We start from the raw sequence: 27,505 nt of genomic DNA, 5'->3' as shown, positions 1-27,505 counted from the left end.
TCTTGTTATAAAAACTGGAGGGCTATAGAGTTACATAGCTTGCTAGGATTCTACTAGAAGGAGTCTGGCCCTGGATTACCTCACTGCTCATATTTAACAATGCTTTTGTTTTGGAGGTGGTGCAAGAATGGAGTGACAGGGTGGGCTTGCCCAATGTAGAATCCAACATTTAGCTCACAAAAGAGTTTAATAAATGTTAATGGATGCTAATGTAATTTTTACATAACTCAAAGAGAGAAGGTACCAGGAAGTATATTAGCCTATTGTGTTGTATCTAAAATTATTTTCTAATGTGATGCCTTCAGTCATGTGTCAACAACTGTGGTTTCCCTGCAAGCCTACTACATTCTTCTTCCAATATGATACTTGAGTTCATTTTAGAAAAGTATTTCTGAAGACACATTTAATTTACTTAATACATCTGTTAAATGTGAAAGGGTCAAAACCTGGCTTTTAAATATATATGTATCTAAAACAAAAGATTTTTGTGTCATAGCTCAGCTTATTGTGAATCAAATCCCATTCCTACCAAACAGCAAATATACAATGCAAGAATTTGACATGTTATTATTAATAAGGTAGGTACCAGTTTTGCTTTTCAAATTAATACCATACAAGGATCACAACGTTTAAGCATTTTCACACCAGGTGATTTTACAGATTGAATATTTCTAAACAGACCGTGTAGTTCTAAGGTTATGAGAGTATACTACTGGCAGTTCTCAAGACCTATCCCCATATTCACAATCTGTAACATTTCTACTCAGTGTGGCCACTTGGTGGTGTCAAACAATAAGATATGGGTAAACAAAAGAAAATCACAGCATACAATCAGCTGTGTGTTCTCCTAGGGCTGACCAGCTGGGACCTTGAAAAGTCATTCGTTCATCACCTTGCCTTTAGGCAGGACCACACTTAAACCTTTCAAATGAGACTGATGAGAATCTATTCTGTTTTAAAGACCTCTACAGAAGGACATTGCTCTGTTTTCCTCACTGATTCCTTAGCTTCACAGCCATAAATAGTCTTCTGCAGTTTAAGTCTGCTGGTTCAGTTCTAGTCTCCAGGGTTAATGCAACCAAACTAGACTTTATTCTCTGAGTAGCCGTTCTACATATCCTCACAAAAATTTATTAATCTCTCTTCCCCAGGTTAATTAATTAACCCCAGTCGCTTTAATCTTTCTCCATGGGTCCTCCTTGCTTGACATTGGTCAGTTTCATGATTATCTTTTTAACTTGGTTGAGTTCCTCCTCTTCTTTCTCCTACACTCAGAAACTGAGCTCTCTCAAGAGTCTAAGGATAATCTTACGGTGTTTGTATGCAGCCATTTCACTAATGTCATGGTATAGATAATTCTTACAAGTGCATCTATTAGATAGTTCTAACTAAAGAATCCTTCCCTATTATCAACATACTTAGGAGTTGTTTCCTTTCTCCTATACTGAAAAAAGCTAAAGAACATCTGTATGGGCATGTTGTTAATTTAGATTCATTAATATTGATTAAAGTGTATATTCCTTTTGAATACAAATATACACTAATATTGAATAGATTATAATCCGATCAGGAGGAGAACCAAACCATCAAATCCACTCGAGCAAACACACACACACACACACACACACACACACACACACACACAAAGCTTCTTTTTGCAGGTCCATGTATTTTCCACACAGCAATCAGCCACAGTGATCTTTAAAAACTATGTAAATATAAAATACCTCAAATAGAATCCAAGCTCCTTCTGTGGTCTACCAATCTTGTAATAGGCTGCCCTTGTTTTCCTCTCCAACAAATGTTCTGTCACCCTCTAGTCAAGTGTGGTTTATTCAGTTGCTCAAAGTAAATATGAATTCTCCTGCCTTGGGGCATTTGCATATTAGATGCCTCCCACCTGGAATCTATTCCTTCCATTTTTTGTCTGGCTGCTGCTTCTCAAGATTTGGACCTTTTGGCTTTAGCTTAAACACTGGTGACCATTTCAGTGAGCCCTTCTCTGACCACTCTGTGTAAATAAGTCTGCCTTACCATCCCTCAATCAGAACCTTCTTTTTCTTGCATTAAGTCTCATATTTTGTAATTACTAGTTCGTTTACCTATTACCTTCTTTTCCTAGTATGCCCAGTATGGTGACCACCAGCCATATGTGGCTATTTGTATTTTAAAAGAATTAACATTAAAATTTAAAATCAAATTCTCAGGTACATATGCACATTTCAGGCACTCACTAGCCACACATGGCCAGTGGCTACTATGTTAACTGGCACAGAACATCTCCATCAACAATGGGAGTTTAGTGGCAACACAGCTCTGGACAGTAAGCCACAGTGCCTGCCAGTACAGTGCCTCATACAATACCTGGTAAATAGCAGGTGCCTGTGACGGTATATGTGTCAACGTAACTGAACCACAGGGTGCTCAGATGTTTTGTTGAACATGATGTCTGTGGGAGCGTTTCTGGGTCAAATGTTCAATGAGATGAACATTTGAAAATGTACACTGAGTCAAGCAGATCGTTCTCACTGATGTGGATGTGGCGTATCTGATCCACTGAAGGCCAGAATAGAACAAAAAGGCTGAGTCAGGGAGAATTCCCTTTCTGATTGTTGTTGATTTGGGATGTCAGTATTCTCCTGCCCTTGGACTTGAGCTTGGATTGGAACTTACACCATCAGCTCCCCAGGTTCTCAGGCCTTTGGCCTCAGACTGGAACCAAACTTCTGGCTCTCCTGACTCTCCAGCTTGCCAAACGACAGATTTTAGTACTTCTTAGGCTCCATAATTGCATGAATCAATTCCATATATTTATACCTCCTATTGGTTCTGTTTCTCTGGAGAACCTTTATTAATACAGTGCTCAATAACTTATATAATAACATATAATAAAATAATAATAATAAACAGTAACAAAAGCAGCTTTTGTTTGCACTTTGCTCTGGTTATCCTTTCCCCCACTCCACTACCCCTAGTCATTTGGTTTTCATCAGGAAACCTTATAGTTTTCATCAGCCCTTATAGTGTTCTCAGTTCACGTATTTCAGGGGTTGATGAGCATTGAAGGAGTTATACTTTGGTCTCTCTACCTTTGGAACAAGTCTGTCTCTGTGCCTAATTGCCTAGTTCTAATAGCTGAGAGTTGCCCCTGACACCAAATCTCTAGCTTTTGCAGACCAAATCTAGTTAATGTGTTTCTGCCTTGACTGCAACTCCAGATTTTTATTATACTGGTTCTAGCTTGATCATGCTTGATCCTGCAAGATGGCCTATCAGTGGATAATAGTTTTTTTTTTAAGTTCCCTGCCTGCCTCTAGTCTGGAATTTCAAACATTGCCTGCCTCTAGATTCTCAATTTATAACAACAAAAAACAATAATAATAGCATTATTATTACTATTTGTAACAACAACCAGTATTTATAGAGTGCTTACCATACATATAGTAAGTGCTTTTACATCTCATTTAATTCTTGAAACCAAGCTATGAAAGTGAGTTTCCTTAAATTGAGGAGGTTAATTTCCAAAAAGTTGACAGCAGAATCAGGATTCAACCAGATATATTTGTCATCAAATGTTGGTCTCTTAACCATGGTCCTGTACTACTTCCATTCTTTACTGTGCATCTTTTACAAGACTCTATTATCTTTTGTTGGACTTCCCTGATGCTAATTTCTTGCCAACCTGTTGACTACTGCTACACTCTCTAAAAAACCATATTCCTGTGATTAAGTGTCTGTGTGGGGCATGGTTATTATTGCCTAATGCCTGGTCCTCCTCCCCTATTGCCATCTCATGACTGTCTCACTAACAGTCATGCCGTTGTGTTATTTCTGGCTTATTAATCTGATACAGTCAACTTTCCTTTCCTGGCCATGTCAAAAGATGTGTCATTACTTCTATAGAAAATATATGTCTGGTTGAAAAGGTCTGGATGGATGGAACTCATCTCAGATTATATATGAAGGTTTGATATTGATTTTGATTTTTTTTTTTTTTTACCCAAATATGGTTACTCAACATTGTCAGCAAATGTTTATTATGTTTATTACAATAGGCAAGGTTGGGAGTCATGGTCACATGGAAATGTATGAAGACATGATACTGACCTTTATGAGATGCCAAATTAACTATTGCTATAACAATATTTGAGAAGCATTAATAAAACATAAGGCAGTTTTATTGCCATAAAGAACAATGCAAATGTTAAGTATGTAATGTTAACTAACAAGTACACAACAGAGAGGGGGGAAATGATTACTCTTGGCTGTAATAGACTGACAGTCCTGAGGCCTGATTATGGTTAGCACTAATTTAAAGTGATGATGAAGAAAAGGGAGGTTTTGTTTTTGTTTTTTGTTTGTTCTTATTTTTGTTTTTCAGAGATATATCACATGGAAGGGCTTTGAACATAGAAAGTATAATACAGGATGTGGGGAGAATCAGAGGATCTGTGTAAAAGAAGAAAGACCAGAAAATTATGTTTCAGACAGGTTATGGTAGGCCTTGGATTCCAGGCAGATGAATTTTAATTTTTGTCTTATAGATGTTGGGGAACAACTGAAGGATTTTTGGCAGGAAGAATAACATGAAAACTTCTAGTTCAAAAACCTTGGTCATTGCTGGTTTTCTATCTGTGATGGGGGTGGGGAGCATCTTATCCAGCCAAAACATCTCAGACTTACGTTTAGCAGGGACAATGACAGTCTGTGGCCATACTGGAGCATTCCTTGGGTTTCTTCTTTTATATGGGTTTAAAAGCAGTGTCCCTTGATATCTGGACCTACTTAGATTCCAGGATGAAGAAGATGGTCTGAGAAACCAGGGTCCTGATAGGGCCATATGATATAGAAAGGGGGTCTGAGTACATGTTATTATTAGATTCATATTTGCATACTTCATGAATTCTTTCATTCCACAAAGATGGAGATTCTAAGATGAGTATGCTATTTCCTATCATTAGGGTCTAATGGAGATGCAAACGTACACAGATAATTATATCACAATGAGTAAAGTAGAATAATTGATATATACACTAATGCAGTTAAGAGGGTTGTGTTAGGGAGGCAGACCTTGAGGAAATAAAAGCCTGAATCAGCTTAAAATGCTGAACAGGAGTTAGCCAAACAAAGGGAGAGTGAGACTGAGAAGGGCATCCTAGGCATAGTGTACAACTTGAACACAGGTTTGGAAGTTAGAAATAGGAGGAACGCCCCAACAGGATCAGCTTTCTGAGTTTAGAGCAGGCAAAGAAGGCACTGAGAAGGCACAAAGGAGCATGGATTTTAGCCTGTGGATTTTAAACACAGAACGACACAGAAAGTTCTATGGTTTAGAGAGAGAATCTTGGCAACTCTATAAAGGATGCATTTGAGGGTGAGAAGATTGGAGGTGGGAGGTCACTGAAAGAGTTCTGAGAGACAATGAATGAGCTTTAACTAGGCAGCGACAGCAGGCAAAGGGGAAATTGAAATATTGGCACCATTACTTAAGGAAAAGTCAAATGGCAAAGGCAAATGAGAAGGAATTTGCATACTTAAATATGGTGACATTCCAGGCCCTGTGGCGACCTGGTGTCAGACTCTGGTCCCAGAGAGGCATATCCTATTAGTCATGTGAGAAAGAAAAACCTAAAGATGAATTCTTTTCTTTTCCAGATGAATGGAAGGTATCTCATTCTCAAGAAAATCATAAATAATGATAAAACAATAAAGGGCTTGGCTTGAAGCCAGAAGTATAACTGTTGGATAGAGACTGGTATCACAAACCGGTATCAACTTAGGTGATGTTCCGCCCTGACTCCCCGTAAAGCGCTGATGGAGCCCTACAAACCTGAGGAGTTTTCTTGGTGCTCATTCTTGAAGGTTTCCTTCTGGAGCATTTCTCTAGGGAATGTTCCTGCCAGTGAAATGTCTCCCATCTCACCATATCCCAGGTCACTCTCCGAGGACCAAGAATTGAATCCCCATCCTTGGAACATTTCTTCACCAGCAGAGGGCGCCCTCACCTCTTGGTATTTGTGAAAATTCAGAACGGGTTTCTCTAATCTTGAATAGGATTACAAAGTTTTATCCAACTTTTTGCGGGATCAAAGGAAGGGGCAAAATTAGGAAAAAACAAGGCATGTCATCCTGAAAAGGGGCAAAAGCTAGAGAAGAGCCTGGCTATACAAAACCAAGCAATCCTGAATCTAATTTTGCTTTCAGTAGTTCACACCAGCAGTTTCTAAAGCCAATATAAAATGTAAAACAGTTGGAAAAAGGAGTATACAGAGCAGAAAATAAACCCATTCACAGCAGAGGAACAGCTTTCAGTAAAAGTGGCCAGAACTAATTCTTGTTAGTCCCAAGAAGAAGGAAAAAGTACAGTCTTAGTGCTTGCCGTTCTCTCTCTCCTTCTCTGCTTGGGTATGAGTCTCAGAATATATAGAGATTATACATTCTGATAGAACATCCTGATTAATTAGCAGATTGTGTAACTGGACTGCAATAAAAAAAACCGCTGCTGCCTATTTCTTCAGAGCCAGAGACCTACAGGTAAAGATGGAGAAAGTGAGCTAAAGAGTGAGTAGCAGGCATGGGCAGATTTCAGGATGGTAGAGTGGTTTTTGGGGACTTGTAATTAATTTTCCAATTGAAACAAAGTATAAATACTCTCTGGTGAGGTTTTCAAGGCAGCCTACAGACACCCATTTAAACCAGTTTACTGAAATGATATATATTTAACAGTTATGCAATGTTTTACTAATAAAATAAAACAGCAGTGTTTTACTAATAAGACCAAATAAAAGAGTAAAGTAACAATACACCTGAATTTTTAAATTTTTTTTTTTTAAGGATTTTATTGATTCATTTGAGGGAAAGAGCACAAGCAGGGAAGGCAGCAGAGGGAGAAGGAGAGGCAGATTCCCTGCTGAGCAGGATCATGACCTGAGCCCAAGGCAGTTGCTTAATTGACTGAGCCACCCAGGTGCCCCAATACATCTGAATTTTTAACTGAATAGGAGTAGGTTTCATTTTCAGTGTTTCTCAATAGTGGTCACTCTTGGCAATTTTAGGTGGTTCCATTTTGTGTGGTGTGGGTCTGTCCTGGGCTCTGCTGGAGGGTCAGCATCTCCAGGCACCCTATTGTACATGTCAATACCGACTGCCAGTTACTTCGACAAACCAAAACATACTCACCCGCTTCCCATGACAAAGAGGGTCTGAAAACCACTCAGAGAGGGTTATTGAAATTCTGGAAGGGAATCATAGGTACTTAGGTTGATGGGACAGATTTTGAAGTGTGTTTTTTTTTTTTTTTTAGATTGAGTTTTACCTGCTTCATAATATTTCTTAGCTGAGATCATATTATCAAGAGCATTTTCCTTATTTGTCTTGAGCAGGATAACAAAAAAGACAAGCCAGAAGACTGCTGGAAGTTTCTATTTGGTTAAAAATTCAGGTGTATTAAATCATTTTACTCTTTTGTTTGCTTTAATTTTATTAGTAAAACTTTACAGAACTGTTAAATGTACATTATTTTAGTAAGCTGTAGTTTAAATGGGTGTCTGTAGGCTGCCTTGAAAACCTTACCACAGTGTCTGTATACTTTGGTTCTAATGAAAAATGGATTCCAATGTTGGAAGAGTATGTATATCTTAGAAAAGTTCCCTGAGGTGTAATAATCGAAGCACCAAGTAGGGATCCCTAAAGAAAAGGAAAGGTGGGGGGAATATTGTTTGCATGATCCTATGTAAAGGCTGAACCCAGGCTATAGAGCCAGGTCTCTTACTCTTTTGTAACTTGCCTGACCTTATATGTGTTGCTTAATCCTAACAATCTATGGTCCATCTCTAGAAGAGAGATTATTTTTTTTTAAAGATTTTATTTATTTTTTTGACAGAGATCACAAGTAGACAGACAGAGAGGAGGAAGCAGGCTCCTCGCCAAGCAGAGAGCCCGATGCGGGGCTCAATCCCAGGATCCCGGGATCACGACCTGAGCCTAAGGCAGAGGCTTTAACCCACTGAGCCACCCAGGTGCCCCGAACAGAGATTATTTTAACAATACCTGCATTCTGGAGTTGTGTATGTGTGTGCGCGTGTGTGTGTGCACATAATAATATATGTAAAACAACTGGAAATCTATGAAATAACCTACAAATTTCAGGTTGATACCCTTATTATTTTTTTTTAAAGACTTTATTTATTTATTTGACAGACAGAGATCACAGTAGGCAGAGAGGCAGGCAGAGAGAGAGAGAGGAGGAAGCAGGCTCCCGGCTGAGCAGAGAGCCCGATGCGGGGCTCGATCCCAGAACCCTGAGATCATGACCTAGAGCCGAAGGCAGAGGCTTAACCCACTGAGCCACCCAGGCGGCCTGATAACCTTATTATTAACATGATTTTTGCCAACCTGAGGGCGAATGTGGGGGGGTGGTGAGGGTCAGAAGTTGAGTCAGACGCTCCCACCTCGGGCAAGCTCGGTTCCCTGCTGCAAGGATAGGGGTGGTGTGAGAGAAGGTCAGAATAAACTGGATGTAAGCAGGAAGAGAGGCTCAGGATACCTGGGGAATGTCCTCATAAGAATATGGTTATATTTGTTACAAGGGATACTTGGCACTTAAATGGCTCTTTGAAACAATTTATATGAAGCATTCTCAATTTAATCCAAATAGGAAAACTGCCACAACAAAACACCATCACCACCACCACCACTAACAAAACCTTTTTGTGAAAATTCCATGAAGATACAATAAAGAGTGTGTTCTCCAAATGTTAACAGCTCACTGGTGGAGACTGGCTCACTCTTCCAAGATAGCGGAGGGCTATAAAAATAACATGTAAGCATTTGCTGATTTTGTGAGTGATATATATTCGGGGTGGACATTTGGCAAAATTATGTGTTCAGATTTGCTTTTCACACTTTTCTAGACCCCTTTAAATAGTCCATGCCTCTGTTGTGGCATCTCTTTTCTTATTTTCCAATGTAGTCTGTCCATGATCTGGCCAGTAAAGATCCTCAACAGTAAAAACCACCTTCACCTGTTCTCAACTCACCATTACAGGATTCAACTTTTCTCTTTCTCAATATTCCTAAATTCAAGCATATCCATTCTTCTTCTCATCTAGAGATAAACAGGTAACTTGTAAGGCATCAGAAAAATCCTCTGCCCCAAAAATGTTTCTCAATGACTTGTTGTATCATAAAATGACACTTTGTCTCTTCTTTAGGTTGAAGGATTAAATGGCATTGTGAGTTTATATTTTCTCTGAAGGTGAAGGCACTATTATTCATTAATAACTTGTGAGAAGTTATTTTCATCATATTAATAGAAAGGCAATACAGCACAGGGATTAAGAATGCAGACATGGGAGTTTGATTGCCTTTATTTGAATCCCAGTGCTGTCATTTGCTATCTTTATGACTTTGGACAAGTTTCTTAACCTTTCTGTGCCTCAGTTTCCTTATATTACCATTTGATAATAATAGTTGTCAATCTGACAGGATTGTCAGAAGGATTAAATGTTCTATTACATGTAATGCACACAGAACAATAGAGTACATGAGTACTTGGGAAGCACTCAGTAAGTGTTAGCTTGCAAATTATTATTCTGCCCAGGCATTAATACTGATATTTAGGAAAATGAAATACACATTGCTTCATCGAGAAGCTTGTATCCAAACAGACTTAAGTTGCTTCAAAAGTATATCGATTTTCTAGGTTGTTATTAAAGCTCCTTTCTTGAACTTAAAAGACTTATAAAAGCTTGTCACTAATATATGTGGTGTAGTTGTGTGAGCCTACAGTGAGAATGCCACTCTCTTGGTGCAGCCTTCTCGAACCCTTAATACTTAAATCTTCTTGTAGTTCACCCTGTCATACATTTTGCTTGTAAGCCTTCTGTTAGAGCATTTTAACTGTCCCTTGTTGATTAGTTATTGGTTTTCTTTAAAAGCATCTCTGATAATAGTACAGTTTTGTGGAGGGCAGGGATCATGTCTCATTCATCATTATGAATTCACCAGAAATTTGCACATTGTAGGCACTTGTTACATGATTATGTAACAAATAATGAATGAATAGTTGAAAGATCCATAAGGGCAGAGTTTTTTGAAGGTTCATTCATTGCTGTATCCACAAGCATTTAAAACAGCAACTGTCCAATAGTAGGTCATCAATAAAAATTTGCTGATAGATAATCTGCTTAAGTGAAAGATGGCACAGATGTGCTATTGAAGTTAAAATAAGATTCTGTATATGAACCCAAATTTTCCACTGAATTAAGATCTATTCCTCCAGAAAAAAAAAAGTATATTGGGGAAGCAAGCTATGGTACACAGAGTAGGACATTTGTTTCTTCCTTTAGAGCTGTTTCTCTGCAGGTAGGGGAGAGCAGTAATAGTTGTTATCCATTAGCTCTATTCTTCTGTCACTATTCATAGCTACTTCCTCATTCCTTCCCTCACTCATTCAAACAAAAGCTATTGACCATTTGGTAAATGAAGGACACTGTGGCTGATGATGGTAGCATGAAGCAGGAAGGGTCCTCAAAGTTGTTGGTCACGGCATTTACGTTTGAGTACTTGAAATAAAGTGTAGTCCTCTTGACCATCATGCACAAAGTGTGATAGTCTCACACAATCTACTTCTGAAAGAGACTGCCTTGCTTATGACTCCTGATGAAGGAGCAGGTTCAGGGGAGCCTGATCCTCTTTTCTGTTTCGATTAGGATGTGCAATCAAATTTTACAGACTGATGCTATAACTCTCACCAAACATCTTGGAGGAAACATGCATGACTGGAAATCACAGATATATCAGAAGTAGAACATTCAAAAAAGAAACACTGAGTAGCAAGAGGCACTTCAGGCTGCCTCAAGATAACACTGTGGTAACCCTTCATGCACCTGTCTATTAGGGTTGTTCCGCTTAGGAAAAGACCTCAGGGAAGAGTGGCAAGCACTGCGATGCCCACATTTTTGACTCCACACAAGTAGGTTTTCTGAAGACATACCTAGTCTATTTCTGTAGTTCTATCGTCATTACTGAGGCCCCTTTCAGTACCAAAGTTGTCATGGTTTAGAAGGTAAATGGTGTGGTTTCCTATTGTTTTCTTATAAAATACTCTATCTTTTAGAGTATGTGTGGATGTTGCACGGTCATCTTCCTTGGTTCAATATACATGGTTAATACTCTAAAAAGAATTATCTTATCTCTAGTAGGATTATAAGCTGTGAAAGAGCAGGAATCTCATTTTTTGCTTCTCCGATTTCTTCTTTCTGGCAAGAGCTGGTTATGTAGTGGGCTGCAATACATTCCTATTAAATTCTATTTAACTTTTTCTCAAACTTAAGATTCTATGGAAAAAATGGTTATGTATGTGCATTTCTCCCCCTATAAGTTATGTACTTTCTTAGAGATACAGGTATTTATCCTTAGTTTGCTAGATGACTTTCTTATAGAATTTATCAGGAGATGTAATCCATAGGAACCCTGGTTTTTATGCTAAAACTCCTTTCCAAATGCTTATTTTGTAGTTTAAACTTATAGATTGGAATCAGAAAGCCTGACTAATAGATAATAAAGACAAATCTTCATTACTTCACAGGTTATCCGTTATACACAAACAACTAAACAAACATAAAGTAAAAGCTCTGTACATTCTTTCTTTTTTTTTTTTTTTTAAAGATTTTATTTATTTGTCAGAGAGAGAGAGTACACACAAGCAGGCAGAGAGGCAGGCAGAGAGAGAGGAGGAAGCAGGCTCCCTGCCGAGCAAGGAGCCCGATGCAGGACTCGATCCCAGGACCCCAGGATCATGACCTGAGCTGAAGGCAGTGGCTTAACCCATTGAGCCACCCAGGCGTCCCTCTGTACATTGTTTCTTAGATGAAAAGAGAATACAGGTCAGGTTGAAGAAAAAAATTAGGGATTCCAGATAGGACCAGTGTAAGTAAAACTATAAGTTAGAAATTAAAATGGTATGCATATTAAAAGCAATTAACTATTAATTTATTGAGCACTTACTGTGTGCCAGTAAGAAGTAATATTTACATTGTCAAATTTTGGGGACAGAATACATGGATGATGTTAGAAGCCACATTCTAGATTCTGTACTACAATTGTTGAGTTTACAAGGTAATAATGCTTTTGCTCTTAGGAGAACTTTTGAATTCTTGAATTGGTTCATGGTATTGATTTCAGGAAACTTTTACATTTCTTTTGGGACACAGTGCAATATCCATCTGTTTATTTAGATGTTTGCTTGAAGGGGGTTTAATGTAGGCAGAGATGATGCTCTTTTTTTTCCCCTCCATAAACCACAGTTTGCATGGTGTTTGTCTTATTTTTTGTGTTTTTAATTTTGCAAATGTGCCCAGGGGCATTAAGTAATGGTAGCATAATTATAAATTAAAATATAAATAAATAATTTTGGGAAGCAATAACAGCTGGCAAGTACTTTTTCAAGTGAGTTGTTTGCAAGGAAAGAAACAGTTCTCTAAGCATGATGAAACAAACCATACCAGCTTGCAGAAGAATAGATTGTGCAGAAGGAGGCTCTTAACAAAATTCTAAATTTTTTGAAAAACTTAAGAGAATAAGAGTATCCCTTGAAGGAAGGTGTGGAGCTCTAGGGTTATGTCTAGGGTTGGTGGTGGGAGTGTGATCTAGGAGGGCTAGATACATTATGAGGATAAACATTCATGGTGAATGTAAGGGAGACCCCGTTTCTTATTAAACTTATATACTCCACTTGATTCCAGGTATAAAAGAGTTAATAGTAACCCTGAGCTGCTACAACTGCCCTGGGACTGCACAAAGGTGAGGCACAGGAAGTCCCTAGGGCCAGTACTAATGAGATCCATTTCAGATCTAAGTGCTGAGGCTTCCATCCCTATAGAGACAATGCAGTCATTTCTGACTTGGAGGCAGGATTTTAAAAATCTAACGCCATGGCCATGATTTTACAGAATTTACTTAAGAAAGCAAAATCTTTCAAGAAAATAAATTGGTAGAGACTCCATATTTCAAAGATGCTCTTTTGAGAGATTAACATTTAGTACACAACAAACCTAGGAAAAGAATCTTATGGGATCCTTAAGAGGGTTATGTGGACTACACTAACAAGGAGATAATTTCCTCTGCCCTTGGGGTTGGGGCCTGTTCCCAGTTTCTTGGTGAGGAACCCCAAGACTGAAGACTGATACAAAACAAAATATCAAAGGCATATCAGGCATGTATTTAATCTAGTTGGATTCCAGAATATTGGTGAAAAAACAAAAGGAAAAATGAAAATTTAAGTTGTACCCAGTGCCAGCTTGCCATTGTATTCAATAAACTTAAGCCCACAGGCAATGAATAGAATCAGTCAAATCAGCAATATTCATTGCTAGTTTTAAACCTATTTTTAAAATGTGAGAAAGATGTTAAGGATTTCCCTGATCAATGGCAAAGAAAACATCTGTCTGGCAAGTGGGTGGTCCAAGCCTTATAGGAAGAACTTTGATATTTAACTGAGGGCTAAGGAAGAGTTAGGTGAACTGGCAAAGTCATCTATGGAAGATGGAATGATGACAATGAAGGGCCAACAGAAAAGGATCTTCATTAATTTGCCAAAATACTCTAAGCAGAGAAATTCTTGAGTCACAGTTTCTGAATGTAATATTTCTATGGAATTATATACTGAATATTACAATAAGCATTAAATGTTTTTTGTGAACATATTTGTACATAGGTTGTATATACAAAACCATGTACATGCCTTGCAGGCTAACATTAAAAACTAACCTTTTCATATCATGCTATTCCATTCTTTCCTTTTCTGGAGTGCATCTGAGTCAGACCCCAGAAATCCCAAGTTAGTTGGGGGGGAGGTAAAATTTTGTGTTATGCAAGTGGGGATATAAGCCAATCTATGCAGTTTTTTTCATTATTACAACTTGATTTGTGTTCACAGGTTGATAAGGCTTAGAAAAATTCAAATCATGTAAAATGTAGAGTAAAAATCATGAAGTTTTCATTAAAGAGTCTGGATCAAATTATTTCCAATAAATCCTTTTGTTGACTTTTATAAAGTTCTGGAATAAGGAGCTACCCTTTTATTCTGTATTTCTTTTAACAGATGCCTGGTTTAAGGGGATTTTACCTACATTACTATTAGATTCAAGATTTTGACACCCAGATTACATTAATTAATGTAAGTAAGGAGTCCCCTTTTGAAGAATTTATCTTTTATAATGCTGATTTAAAATATCACTGTAAAAAATCACTGTATTATAGTATGAATTTAAATATCAATAAATACTATCTTTCATTTCAGAACACTCTATCTGTGGTATATTATGTGCTTTCATATGCATTCTAATTTCAGTTCCACAAATATTTATACTGTGACTAATGTGATTGAGTCCTGAAGATTGGTAGAGTAAAGGTGAAAAAGGTGAATTAATCAGTTCTCCATATTTCAAGAAACCCCTGGTCTTTTAAGATAAATTAACATTTAAGGGAATAATTATTGACAGGGAATATGCACTCATAGCTATAAAGACAAGGCTCAGAAATAATACAGAAAAAAATTAATCTTATTGGGAGAAAACAGAATCAGGGAAAACTTCTCAGAGGAGGTAGACCCCAAGAAGGGTTTCAGAAATAACCAAAGAGGGAAAAGCTATCTGAGAAGAGGATATGCAAATATGTATAAGCATGAAATATCATGCTGAGTTTGGGTAATATTTGAGTATTAAAGTGTGTGTGTGTGTGTGTGTGTGTGTGTGTGTGTGTGTGTGTGTGTTTAAAGGAGGCCAGAGAGACAGAGACAAACAGGGACTTAATTACAAGAGACCTTTTAATTTTTGCCAGGATTTATTTGGTAGATTATGTAAAGTAATTTAAAGTAATTAGTCTGGAGAGAGATGTGTTCAAATTTGCTCTGTAAATACAGCATACTACACATTGCTTTTTAACCTGCTTTTTAAAATAAACAATATGGTGAGAATAGCTTCCACATTAGTAAATTTGCAGCTGTAGCAGTAATTAAAATGGTACCATTGTATTCCATCGGTAATTCCACTATTTAATTAATCAATCCATTATGTTAGACAATTAAGATATTGGGGAGTTAAGTTTTTGAAAGCAATAGGGTTCAGTTTAGAACATATGTTTTGATTGAGATGCTTCTAATATAGTCAAGTGGGAATATTCAGAAGGTGCTTGAATATATAAATGTGGAGGTTAGGAGCAAGATCTGAGAACGTGGGTTTAAATTTGGGAGTCATTAGTAGATTGATTAGCTAAAACCAGCAGAGGGGATTTTATGGCCAAGGAAAAGTAAGTGCACAATTTAAAAAAGAGTAAAGGGTACAGGCCCTTTGGAAATACTAATTTTTAAGCAATAGGTTGGAGAATAAGAAGGAAAAGTTAGAGCGGTAGGAAAAAATCCAGAGAGTATGATGTCACAGAACTAGGAGAAAGAAGAGACTTGATTCTCATAACAACTTTTGGAGAGATGAGACTGGGTCCTACCATTATTCCCATTCCATAGAGGCCAAAGGTCTTGCCAAGGCTAACATAATTTTTTTTTAAAAGATTTCATTTATTTATTTGACAGAGAGAAATCACAAGTCAGCAGAGAGGTAGGCAGAGAGAGAGGAGGAAGCAGGCTCTCTGCTGAGAAGAGAGCCCGATGCGGGCCTCGATCCCAGGACCCTGAGACCATGACCTGAGCTGAAGGCAGAGGCTTAACCCACTGAGCCACCCAGGCACCCAAACAAGGCTAACATAATTGTAATGATAGAACTGAACTGCTGATCTTGATTGTCTAGCCCAAATTTTAATGGACTCAGCACCAGATTTTATGACTCAGGTAATTAAAGAAGAGTATAAAAGTATATCAAAATAAGTTCCAGAAGCTAAAATTAAGATGGAATCTGTAGGAGATATAATATGTAGAAAAAGAACATGTTCTTAAATTATAGCAGGCAAAGGATATCCCAAAATAGGCTGGGAGAGAAAGATGATAAAAATGTCTTTAAAATGTTAAGTCTCAAATTTAAGAATATGGTGGATGAGATGATCAGAGAAACACTACTTAGGACAGCGGATACTTTTAAACAAGATGGACTGAAAACAAACATAAAAAACAAGTTTTTAAAAAGTCTGTTTTGAAATAATTTGAAATCTATAGAAAAGTCACAAAAATTGTACAGGAGTTAATGTATGTCATTCTACCTAGCTTCCTCTAACCTTGACAATTTATAAAACCATAGAATAGTGAATAAACCAGGAAATTAATATTGGTACATTTCTACTAACTAAACTACAGATTTCTCTAAAGTTCAACAGTTTTATCCTTATTGCCACATTTCTGTTCCAGGATCCAGTCAAGGATCCCATAATACATTTAGTTGTTGTGTATCATTAGCATCTTCTAGTCTTTGACATTTCCTTATTCTTTTCTTATGTTTTATGGCCTTCATACTTTTAAAGAGAATTAATTGGTTATGCTGTCGACTGTTTCCCAAGTTGAATTTGTATGATATTTTTTCATGGTTAAACTGAAATTGTGTTTTAGGCAAGAATATTAGAGAAGTAATGTGATGGTCTCATTGCATACCATTGGGGGTGTGTGTGTGTAATGTAGATATTTATTACTGGTGGTATTAACCTTGGCCACTTGATTATGGTGGTCTTTGCTCATTTATTTCACCATAAAGTGAGTAGGTTTCTCTCTCCAACTGATAAATATTTGAAGGAGATAATTATTTCTTATTTCTTATTGAATTATAATGGACATACAATTTTATATTAGTTTCAGGTACAACATAGTGATTTGATATTTTTATACATTATGAAAGAATCGTAAGTCTAGTTACCATCTGTCACCATACAAAGTTATTATGATATTATTGACTATATTTTCAATGCTGTATATCACATTCTTGTGACTTATTTATTTTATAACTGGAAGTTTGTACCTCTAAATTCCCTTTACCTATTTCACCCATTCCTCTATTCCCTATGCTTCTACCAACACCAATTTGTTCTCTATGTCTATGTTTTGTTTTTTAGATTTCACACATAAGTTAAATCATATGGTCCTTATCTTTCTCTGTCTGATTTACTTCACTTAGCACAATACCCTTTACATCCATCCATATTGTCTTAAATGGCTTGATTTCATTTTTTTTATGGCTGAGTAGTATTTCATAATGTGTGTGTGTGTGGGTGTGTGTGTGTATGTGAGTGTGTGTGTGTCTGTGTATAAAGATAGACAAATGCACACACCATATTGTCTTTATCCATTCATCTATAGACGGACACTTAGGTTGCTTCATATCTTGACTATTGTAAATAATGTTGCAATGAACATAGGGGTACATATATCTTTTCAAATTAGTGTTTTTGTTGTCTTCAGATAAATAACAGAAGTGGAATTGCTGAAATTAAAGTCCATTAGTAGATCTATCTTGCAACAATTATTACTGTGGTGCTTGCTAACATTGATTTTCTCTCATTTATCCTACATTTATTAATTGGCATTCCTCTGTAAGGAAGAATTTTCATTTATCCCCCATATATTTATTCAATTATTTTTATATTAGAATAAACTCATATATGAATATTCATTTAATTCAATGGATTATAATTTGATAATATCAATATTTGTTTTGTTATTCAAATTGTGTTTTTTAAAAGATTTATTTATTTATGAGAGAAAGAGGGAGAGAGTACATGCAATATGCTTGAGCATGTGGGGGAAGGGACAGAGGGAGAGGGAGACAAGTAGACTCCCCGCAGAGCAGGGAGCCCTATGCAGGGCTCGATCCCAGATCATGATCTGAGCTGAAATCAAGAGTTGGACACAGCCGACTGAGCCACCAGGTGCCCCAGTTATTCAGATTGTTTTAACTTTGGCCATTGGGGGTACCATCTGCTTGGCTTTTTGTGTCAAACAGTCATTTAAAAAATATGTAGATAGTGTTACATAAGTAAAGAGGGTTTAATAAGCAAACACAAAAGTTTTTTTCTGAGGATATATGTTAATATTTACTGGTCTACTAACTTTTAATGGGACATATGCATGGGGAAAAGTAGACAAATCCTAAGGGTTTTAAGCAGAGGGAAGACTGAATAGACAACCTACTTAAAGTTTTTCTTACAAATAACACGTTCAATAAAAGAACTAGGAGAAACTCTTACAGAGCAAAATAGTGGAACAGCATGTCAGTCTTGGCCTTGGATCCTGGTAGACTACGGAAAAGGAAGTAAGAAAGTCTTCCTTGGGAATTCCTAACTAGAACTTACACTATTCTGGTTTGGAATTCAAATTCACAGTTTCTACAATTTATGTGGAAGAGCAAAAGACTTAGAATAGACAAGACATTCCTGAAAAAGAATCAGTTGGTAAAGTTTCCTTTGCTAGATATCAGGAATATCAAGTCTAATTATAAACCATTGTATAAATATAATCCTATGTACGATAGTGTGTTTTTGGCAAGGTAACAGACAAACAGATGTGTGAATAGAATAGAGACCAGAAACTGACATATTCACATATGGAAAACTGATATTAAACAGAGCTAACATGGAAGATCAATAGCAAAGGGATTTAATAAGATGATATCAAGATAATTGGTTATCCACTGAGGGAAAAACATAATAAGAGAATCCTACCTCCCACCATATATAAAAACAACTATCATTGGGTCAAACTTAAAAAGCAAAGGAAAAACTCAAAAACTTTTGAGATAATTTAGAAGGGTATCTTGATGAGCTTAGGATAGAAGAGAATTTTTTTAAAAACTTAAGCAGTGCAAATCATAAAAGAATTTGACTACAGTTGACTACACTCAAAATAAGTCTTTAATTTTTCATCAAAAGATAACAAAAAGAGTATGATTATATAAACCATAAATTGGAAGGAATTACTTGCAACATATATTGCTAAAACTAATTAGTACCCAGAGTATATAAAGAATCCAATGATTCAATAATAAAAAGACAAACAATCCAATAAGAAATGAACACAAGATAAATATACAAATGAGCGTTTCACAGAAGAGGAAACATGATTGCCCAATAAATATATTAAAAATACACAAGTGCACCAGTAATAAAAAAAGAAAATGCAAACCACAATGGGGCAATCAATACCATTTCAAACTCACCCAAGTGGCCAATACGAAGTGTGACAATAGCAACGGCATCCTTTGTGCAGAAATCATGGTCTTGGTGATAGAGTTAAGGTCGAATTCCAGATTTGCTACTTATCAATGGTCTTTGACAAGTCATTCGAACTCTAGCTTAAGTTCCCTCGCCTAAAAAATGTGGAATATAATTTCTTTGCAGAGTTGTGAGGAGCAAAGCTAATGCACTACAAGCATCTGACATAGAGTTTGGCAAAAAGCAAGGGATCATATATGATGGCTGTCAAAATTAAGATAAATTGGGGTGGTAGCTCTGGAATATAATGTTTTTAACAAAGTTGCACTTGACATAATTATTTTAGAGTGAATGTTTTAGGTTTTAAACATCATTCTTCAAAGCTTGTAACAGCAACAGCAGCAGCAGCAACAACAACAATAACAATAGCAGCAGGAACAATAATTAATTGAGGGTTTACTATGTGCCAGGCACTGAGATTCATGTTTCATATTCATTATTCCATGCAAACCTTATGCTTACTTTGTAAAGTAGTATTATTATCTTCATTTTATGGTTGAGGAAATTGAAACTAAAAGAGGTTACTTAACTAACTTGCCCAAGGTCACACATAACTAGTCATTTGTGGTCCTGGAGTGGAACACAGGTCTCTCTGACTTGGCTCTAATTCTCCAATGCAGATAGTTCCTCTTTAGCAGACAGATACAGAAATAGAACTTTTGACTTATAAGCAATTTTCACAATCAGTGGCATCAAGATTAATTTATGTGCATAATAGTGTAATGAACCAATGCCAGTATTTTTTTTTTTTTTAAGTGGGGTGTGTGTGTGTGTGAAGAATTTCAGAGTTTCTGGCAGTGCGCTGTTAGGATTTCCAGCCCAATCTTTTGTCAGGGTATTGCTATTTTTGACAGAAATGAGGAAAAGAAAAAGGGAGAATTTGGAGTCAAAACCAGATGACCTGAACTATTTATGTCATTTGAACTTCCACCTACCCATGCTGGGGGTCTCTACAATCTAACTCACTTTAAGAATAATTGGAGTTTCTCTCAGAATGAAATAAGATGCTAAAATTCATGATATATTCATATGCAAAAATTTTTTAAAAATCAGTTTTTCCCTTTTTAACTCCTTAACCCAACCAAAATCATGCCTTTCAACCCCAATGTTAACATGGAGGTTCCCCAAAACACAGACATGACTCCCAGAGTTAGACAGGGTCTATTAGTATTGTGGTACAATCTGTGTCCTGTTGTGTTCTGGTGTCAGTGTTGAGAAACTCATTGTCTCTTTAGGAAGCTTCACCTATCTTCAAAGAGTTCCCATTAACAACAACAAAAACAATGATAATCCTTATTTTTTATTGAGAGTTTATGATATGCCAAGTACTGTGCCAAGTGTACTTGTCTCATTCATCCTCATAATAACCTCTGGGACATAGATGCTATTATTATCTCCAATTTGCAGATTAAGATATGGAAGTTTTGATCCATTTATCATAATTTTATCATCAGCAGACTAAACTCTAATTCTTTTGGCAACACTTATGCATAAGAAAATAGCACAGAACATGTGGAGTTAAACTTCAGCTCCCTTGAATTAAACTTTTTAATGTTTAATTGATTTTCTATAATTCCACCATTGTAGAAAATGTGGAATTGGATGGGCATCTGATTGAAGGGAAGAAGGATAAGAACAGAACATTTTTATTTCTTTATTTCTTCACACTTAAAACTTGAATGAATAGGGACAAAAATAATTATCATGATGTACATCAGCAAGACGGAGAAATTCACAAAATCAATCATTGTTTGTTTTTCTCTAATGAATTTCTGGATGTCCTTTGCAATAGGCCTGTGTCAAATTCCTTTTCTATTTGCATGTAAAATTATTTATTCTTGCAATAATTTACTTATAATTTGGATCATGTCCAAAAATTCAACTTTTCTTAGGGCAACAGTTACTTTTAAGCCATCATTTATCACTGCAACCTTATGATTAGTACTTTTGTTGTAAGATTAGACATTTATGAGTCTGTAATTTTAAATCCTTAAGAAATACAAGATGGTTAGAAACTTGAAGATTTAGAATATTTTTAACCTTCACTTTTTTCCGTGAAGTCACAAATGCTGCACCTTACATACGTAGAAACTGGTGAGTTGTAGTCTTATGGTCAGATATTTAACCTAAATGATATGAAATGACTAATTTTGTCTATATTAGTGTCTGTTTTAGAAATCATATATGAAGAAGCAACATTTTGTAGTGCTTCAGGACCATACACCTTTATCATACTGAGGAAAAGGAAAATCACTTAATGGTGGAATGATCATGTCCACCTTCCAGCATACAACTGTATGTCACATAGGACTGATTAATGCTAGCCTACACTAAAGCTGTTCTGGCAAAGGCAAACTGTCTCCAATAAAGAAAGAAAAAGCCCTTCAGGCAGATGGACCGTTTAAGAATAAAAATTAGCCTACAGTCTTCATTTATACTATCTGAAGACATAAATGAGAACTTACTTTAACCAAAAAACTGTGATGTATTTTTGCATGGTGTTTGAATGGATTTTATACTTTCAATTGAATCAGAACTACGTTAAAATAAATTCCCAACACTACTATCATCTTTTCAGAATCATTTGTCTTGAGTCTACCTGTCAGTATATTCTCCTCCCTTGCAAGATACACAATAATCTCATTTAAAATCATAGAGTTCTATGACACTACAACAGCTGACACAGTTTTTTGCTGCTTACTGTTGTAGTACTATTCCTGAGTGATTGCCTATCAATAACAATATCACTATTTTATGTGACTAGGTTTCTGAACAAATACTTAAATTTATTTTTAGATCACTTTCTCTTTTGGAATGTTGTGATTTATATATGCATTATTTCCATTTCCAGTGGCATCAGCTTTAACCTCTACTATCTACCTATCTGGTTTCTCTCTATCTGGCTACTCACTCTAGTGAGTGTAGCCATGAATTAACTCATCTTGTGAATTAATTGTATTGTGTTTTGATTTGGTTTAACAGAAACATGCTATTTCTATATTACCTTAAGAAGGAAAAAGATAGGGGCGCCTGGGTGGTTCAGTGGGTTAAAGCCTCTGCCTTTGGCTCAGGTCATGATCCCAGGGTCCTGGGATCGAGCCCCGCATCGGGCTCTCTGCTCGGCGGGGAGCCTGCTTCCTCCTCTCTCTCTGCCTCCCTCTCTGCCTACTTGTGATCTCTGTCTGTCAAATAAATAAATAAAATCTTAAAAAAAAAAAAGAAGGAAAAAGATAAGAAAATATTAGACTATATAGTTGATTACCTAATCTATTTATCATAATATTATATATAATGTGGTATTAAATAATACTACTATAAATAAAAGGTAGAACAGATTTGTTGCAACAAATCGGTGAATTACTTTTTCACGAATGGGACTACTTCAGTTTTCTTAAGATGAAACTGTGTTTGAAAAACGTGAAATAATTGACATTTAAAAGTTAAGAAATTTAAAAAAAGAAAAATTAAGAAATTTCTTCTTGCCAAGTTCTGAAAAGCATTATTTCTTGAAGACTCAAAAATCGACAACACTGTACTACAGTTGTATACAGCAACATTAACTGGACTTGAATATGGCCATTCCCTTCAGAAGGACTATGGTAGTGTGCCAGATGGCCAGTGTGGTCACAACAGTCCTGCTTTATGCATATTTTCCTGGTTATTTTTTAACAATGCCTATTTTCACTAGTAAGTTTGAAAGATAAATTATATGGTCATTGTAGTTAGTGGTCTCTAGTTCTCTGTAATTCATACAACTCTTTTATCTTATAATTGGCCTCCTTCATACACCATCAGCCTGAGATTTGTGAATATTTAAATGCATGATTACTGCTCCAGTAGCCCTCATCTAGTTCATATACGTAGAAATACACAACTAACTCCTCCTTAATGATGAATAGAAGCTTTTGTTGTACTTTCCTCTTTAGTATTACCTTCTGTTTGCTTCCACTTACACAGTGTGATTTTAACTAAAGTAATTCCTTTGCAATGTCAGCTACTTTTTGCCTTATAGATCTTTATCATAGGAGTCACGATACAATCACCATAACTTAACTATATGAACACTCTCGTATTTATCTTTTAACCAGGGTTGTACTAACAATTTCATGTAATATCTCCTTATTGCTGCTGCTAAATGGTTCTTAACTACAAACTCAAAACTGGCTAATTTAATTTGCCAACCCTGAACTGGTGCTTGGTATGTGCCAAACTCTGTGGAAGTCACTGAGCATACAGAAATAAAAGACATGCCATTTGTATTATCAAGAGTTATTAGCTCTTTTCATAATACAGTCTTTTCATTTGTTCGTTTCACATCTCTGCATATTTTTGCTTATCTTATCATCTTCCTTATGAAGGTAGTGCCAAATGGGGTGTGTGTGTGTGTGTGTGTGTGTGTGTGCGCGTGCTACGAGAGAAGGCAGATTCAAGCAAAGACATTCTACTTCAACACATATACTTTTATGTGCATAGAAATGAAGAGATGTTAAAGAGCTAGGCTATTTGCTATTTCAGGTAAGACCTCACAGATTGGTTGTTTCTTGGGGAGTTACAGCAATTTCAATTTAGATTTATGGTCTGAAAATGTACTTTCATCAATTTAACCAGTGCCAGTTGTCTGCTCAAGGATGACCAGCATCCCTGCAGAGCCTAAAGCAAAATAAAATATCCTTATTTTTATTCAGTTTCCTACCATCTATATATTCTTGTTCTCTCTTCTGGTAGGTAGGATGTTACTAAAAGAATATTGACCCATAAAATAAAAGGACCTGCTCATGTTGTAAACCTGACTGATAGCTTCCATTCAAATACAGGTCATAACATTTTCTCTAGTTTCTCAGGTTGAGAATCCTGGCTTTTATGAGACTGTCCTGGGAATGTTTTCTGACCTATTTATTAAGTATTCCTTCCTGAGTAGAGCTGGTTAGGCTCAGAAAACTTTAGGTGGCCCAATTTCTAGTTCCTGGTTATAAATACTCTAAGGTGAATCAGAAAGAGATGATTCACTTCACTGCAAATAATGGTTTTAAGATTCCTAAGTCACTTAGTAATGGGATTCTTTTGCATTTGGTAAGTGCCTTTCAATTTCAGAAACATGACTACTTGACATTCTAGAGGAATGTCTAGGTGTTGGCTTTTCCAGTGAGTTTAAATATAATATCCTTGTAAGAGGCCTGAACCAAACTACCCAAATTTCCAAGAAAGCAATTGATAAACATGAATGTTCTATATATTTATTTGCATTTATTATTTACAAGTCTAATAGCTAAGGGACACTATCATAGTCATGTTCATTCTTCCCCTTGGGAAAACCATAATGACTAATATTGTATATTGAGGACTATAATTGCCAAGAAAGCCAAGATGAAAAACTCTTATATCTGTAATTAATTGTATCTGCATAACAGACACAATTTCAGAAAGTCCATACCAGCATAACCAACAATTATCAGGAACTTCCTCAATGACTATTATCAGGTCTTCAGGTCAGTCATTATAGGATATTGAACACCTACATTTATTTCATTGCAGGGATATACCATCAAGGACAATGGATATTCAGTTCCAACTTTGTATAGCAAATACTGACAAATTACTAATTTTCAAGTTCTTATTGTTTGTTTTAGGGCCCATAAAGAATTTTTTCACAACTTTAACTCAAACAGTCAAAGCTTGATATAATTAAGTTATAGTCAATGATAGGCTGGCAACCTGGCTCTCCCTGAACCAGAAAAGGCGGCTTTGTAGCATTTGCCAGTTTCTATAGTGTAAATTTTCCCAGCATTGCTAAGTTCTCCTCTATTTTAAAAACTGGCTCTCCTTAGATTCCAGAATATTAACAATTGGCTTTTCAGAGTCTATACAAGCCAATCGCAGCACACCACCATCAATTTTTCTTAACATCTTTTTTTTTATTGTGTTATGTTAGTCACCATACAGTACATCATTAATTTTTGCTGTAGTGTTCCATGATTCATTGTTCATATAAAACACCCAGTGCTCCAGCAATCTGTGCCCTCCTTAATACCCATCACCAGACTCACCCATCCCCATACCGCACTCCCTTCTATAACCCTCAGTTTGTTTCCCCAGATTCCATAGTCTCTCATGGCTTATTTTTTACTAGTTGCAATCTAATTTTGAAGTTGCATCTAGTCTTCTCCTAATGATTTTTTTTATTAGATTCAGAAGACACATTAATAAACCATCGTTTAGAAAACACTATTTTACAGGTAGTGGTATCGGTTTACATTGGACCTATTAGATTCATTTGTAGCTAGGGACTTTTTAAAAAGTATGGGACTGAAGGAAGCTCACCATCACCTCTTAAATTCCCTCTCATTCACATAGGATAAGTATGTGGGCAGAAAGAAAGTTACAGACAACTTAGTGGAGAAAATAAAATGTAGAAAAAAGTCGTAAGTGAGTACATAAGATGGAATACATTAGAGAAAGTATAAGGAAAAACAGAATGTAAAAAAATGAGATTGATACATAAAGACCATTATAAGTTTAAAAAATGCACATTAACATACAGGTAAATAGATGTTGTGGCATAATGGTTGTTTGACTGCAAAGTGAGTGTAGTTGGGATTAATTCTGCCCTCCATATCCATCACTTAATTCAGTTTTGGTAACTCTCAGGACCACCTACATAAATGGAATTCATGTCGATTTCATGGTACTAATTTCATGGAACCATTTTATTATCCATTTAAATTCCTTAAGCTCCACTCTCCAAGAAAGTGTTATATTGCAAAGATTGCAACCTAGGCTTCTCATCCCTATTACTGCAGATACTTCCCTAGGAATAGTGCTTGGAGCTGGTGAAGAAACCACTCACATTTCCTTGCTGAATCCCTAGAATATTAAAGTGGATGGGTCACCTGGGTGGCTCAGTGGGTTAAGTCTCTGCCTTCAGCTCAGGTCATGATCTCAGGGTCCTGGGATCGAGCCCCGCATAGGGCTCTCTGCTCGGTGGGGAGTCTGCTTCCTCCCCTCTCTCTGCCTGCCTCTCTGCCTGCTTGTGATCCCTCTCTCTCTGTCAAGTAAATTAAAAAAAAAAAAAAAAATCTTAAATAAATAAATAAATAAAGTGGACAAGTTATAAATAGCAGCTATTCATTGGGAGATGAGGAAAATTCATTGAAAGCTTCATCAAAGGGAAGGGAAGTCCAATATGATGAGCTTGACTCAGGAAGAAAAAAAGCCTTTGTAGTCATAGGTGAAAAGGAATTTTGAGTGTAACATTGAGGCTGTTGCACAATTCTTGTAAATTTTTTTTTTTTTTCTGTAAGTGTAGGTTCTGGGGATGAAAATATTAAAAGCTGCTTTGTTAGCTTTTTATAAAACATACTGGGGTCTAGGAGGCAATATATTAGAACAGCTCTAACAATCCTTGATGTTATAACTGATGCCATCTCCTCTAGAAAGAGCTCCTGAGGTCTTTTTCATGCTGTTGGATTTCATTTCCAGAACTCAAGAAAGAGAGAGAGTTACAGAATTGTGTCATTACAACCAAAACCAGGAATCTACTAGAGGGCAAGAGGTCAAGTTCATTTCTAATCTTCCCTGGAAGTTTTCCCATCATTATGAGTGACCTCATGGCTGGAAAGTTTGAATTTTACTAAGAGCTATGAACAGAGAATGGCTTTAATTAAAGAAAAAGATAGTCAATAATTGTTGGTTTGACGTTTATAAGACAATAATTCTGGTAAAATCATACTACATGAGAGAAATGGAAAGTTCTGTTATGCTATTACCAGAAACTGAGAATAAAATTAATTTAACTTGAAATAAATCTTCACAAGAGTTATAACAAACATACCGGGCAGCTTCTGAATATCTCTCCAGACATCTAAACACTGTTGCCTGGCGAAGATGGTTTCGGAAATAAGCTGGGTTTAAAACAATGCTTCTGTAAGAAGATAAAAGAGATGCCAATGTTACTAGGTTTTTAAAAGTCAATTACCAGAATTGTATAGGAATGAAATAACATGTATTCAATTTTATGTACTATATATTTTAAAAGATACTAATGAATGAGACCATTTTCTTCCTGTAATTGTCAGTTAAGACAAATAAACAAGCATTATTGAAAAACTAATTATGTTTGCATGATAAAAGAATTTGATTTATAGCACTGAATATCTTTTATAGATATGACAGTGACAAAAAACGGAATCCAACTTATATTACATATAAGACATGATATTATTTTATTTGCTTATGTTAATAAATCAGGCAAAAATCAGAGGTTACTTATGGTATGTGTACTCATAATGAAGGACAAGTTTATTAG

At 36.2% G+C, this 27,505-nt stretch overlaps 1 protein-coding gene across 1 annotated transcript in view; it reads right to left on the bottom strand.

The window, feature by feature from the left end:
* LOC111149534 (spermatogenesis associated 16) overlaps positions 1-27,505 on the bottom strand; it is a 241,417-nt gene that overhangs the window by 111,321 nt on the left and 102,591 nt on the right. The window contains exon 3 of the mRNA XM_022506632.1: positions 27,032-27,121. Coding sequence (XP_022362340.1) covers positions 27,032-27,121 — 90 coding nt within the window. The remainder of the gene's footprint in view (positions 1-27,031; positions 27,122-27,505) is intronic.

Source organism: Enhydra lutris, unplaced genomic scaffold (assembly GCF_002288905.1).
Source record: "Enhydra lutris kenyoni isolate GAN:26980312 unplaced genomic scaffold, ASM228890v2 scaffoldscaffold2, whole genome shotgun sequence".
Classification (NCBI taxonomy): domain Eukaryota; kingdom Metazoa; phylum Chordata; class Mammalia; order Carnivora; family Mustelidae; genus Enhydra; species Enhydra lutris.
The sequence above is the reverse complement of the archived record's forward strand: the minus strand, read 5'-3'. Positions and strand labels throughout refer to the sequence as shown.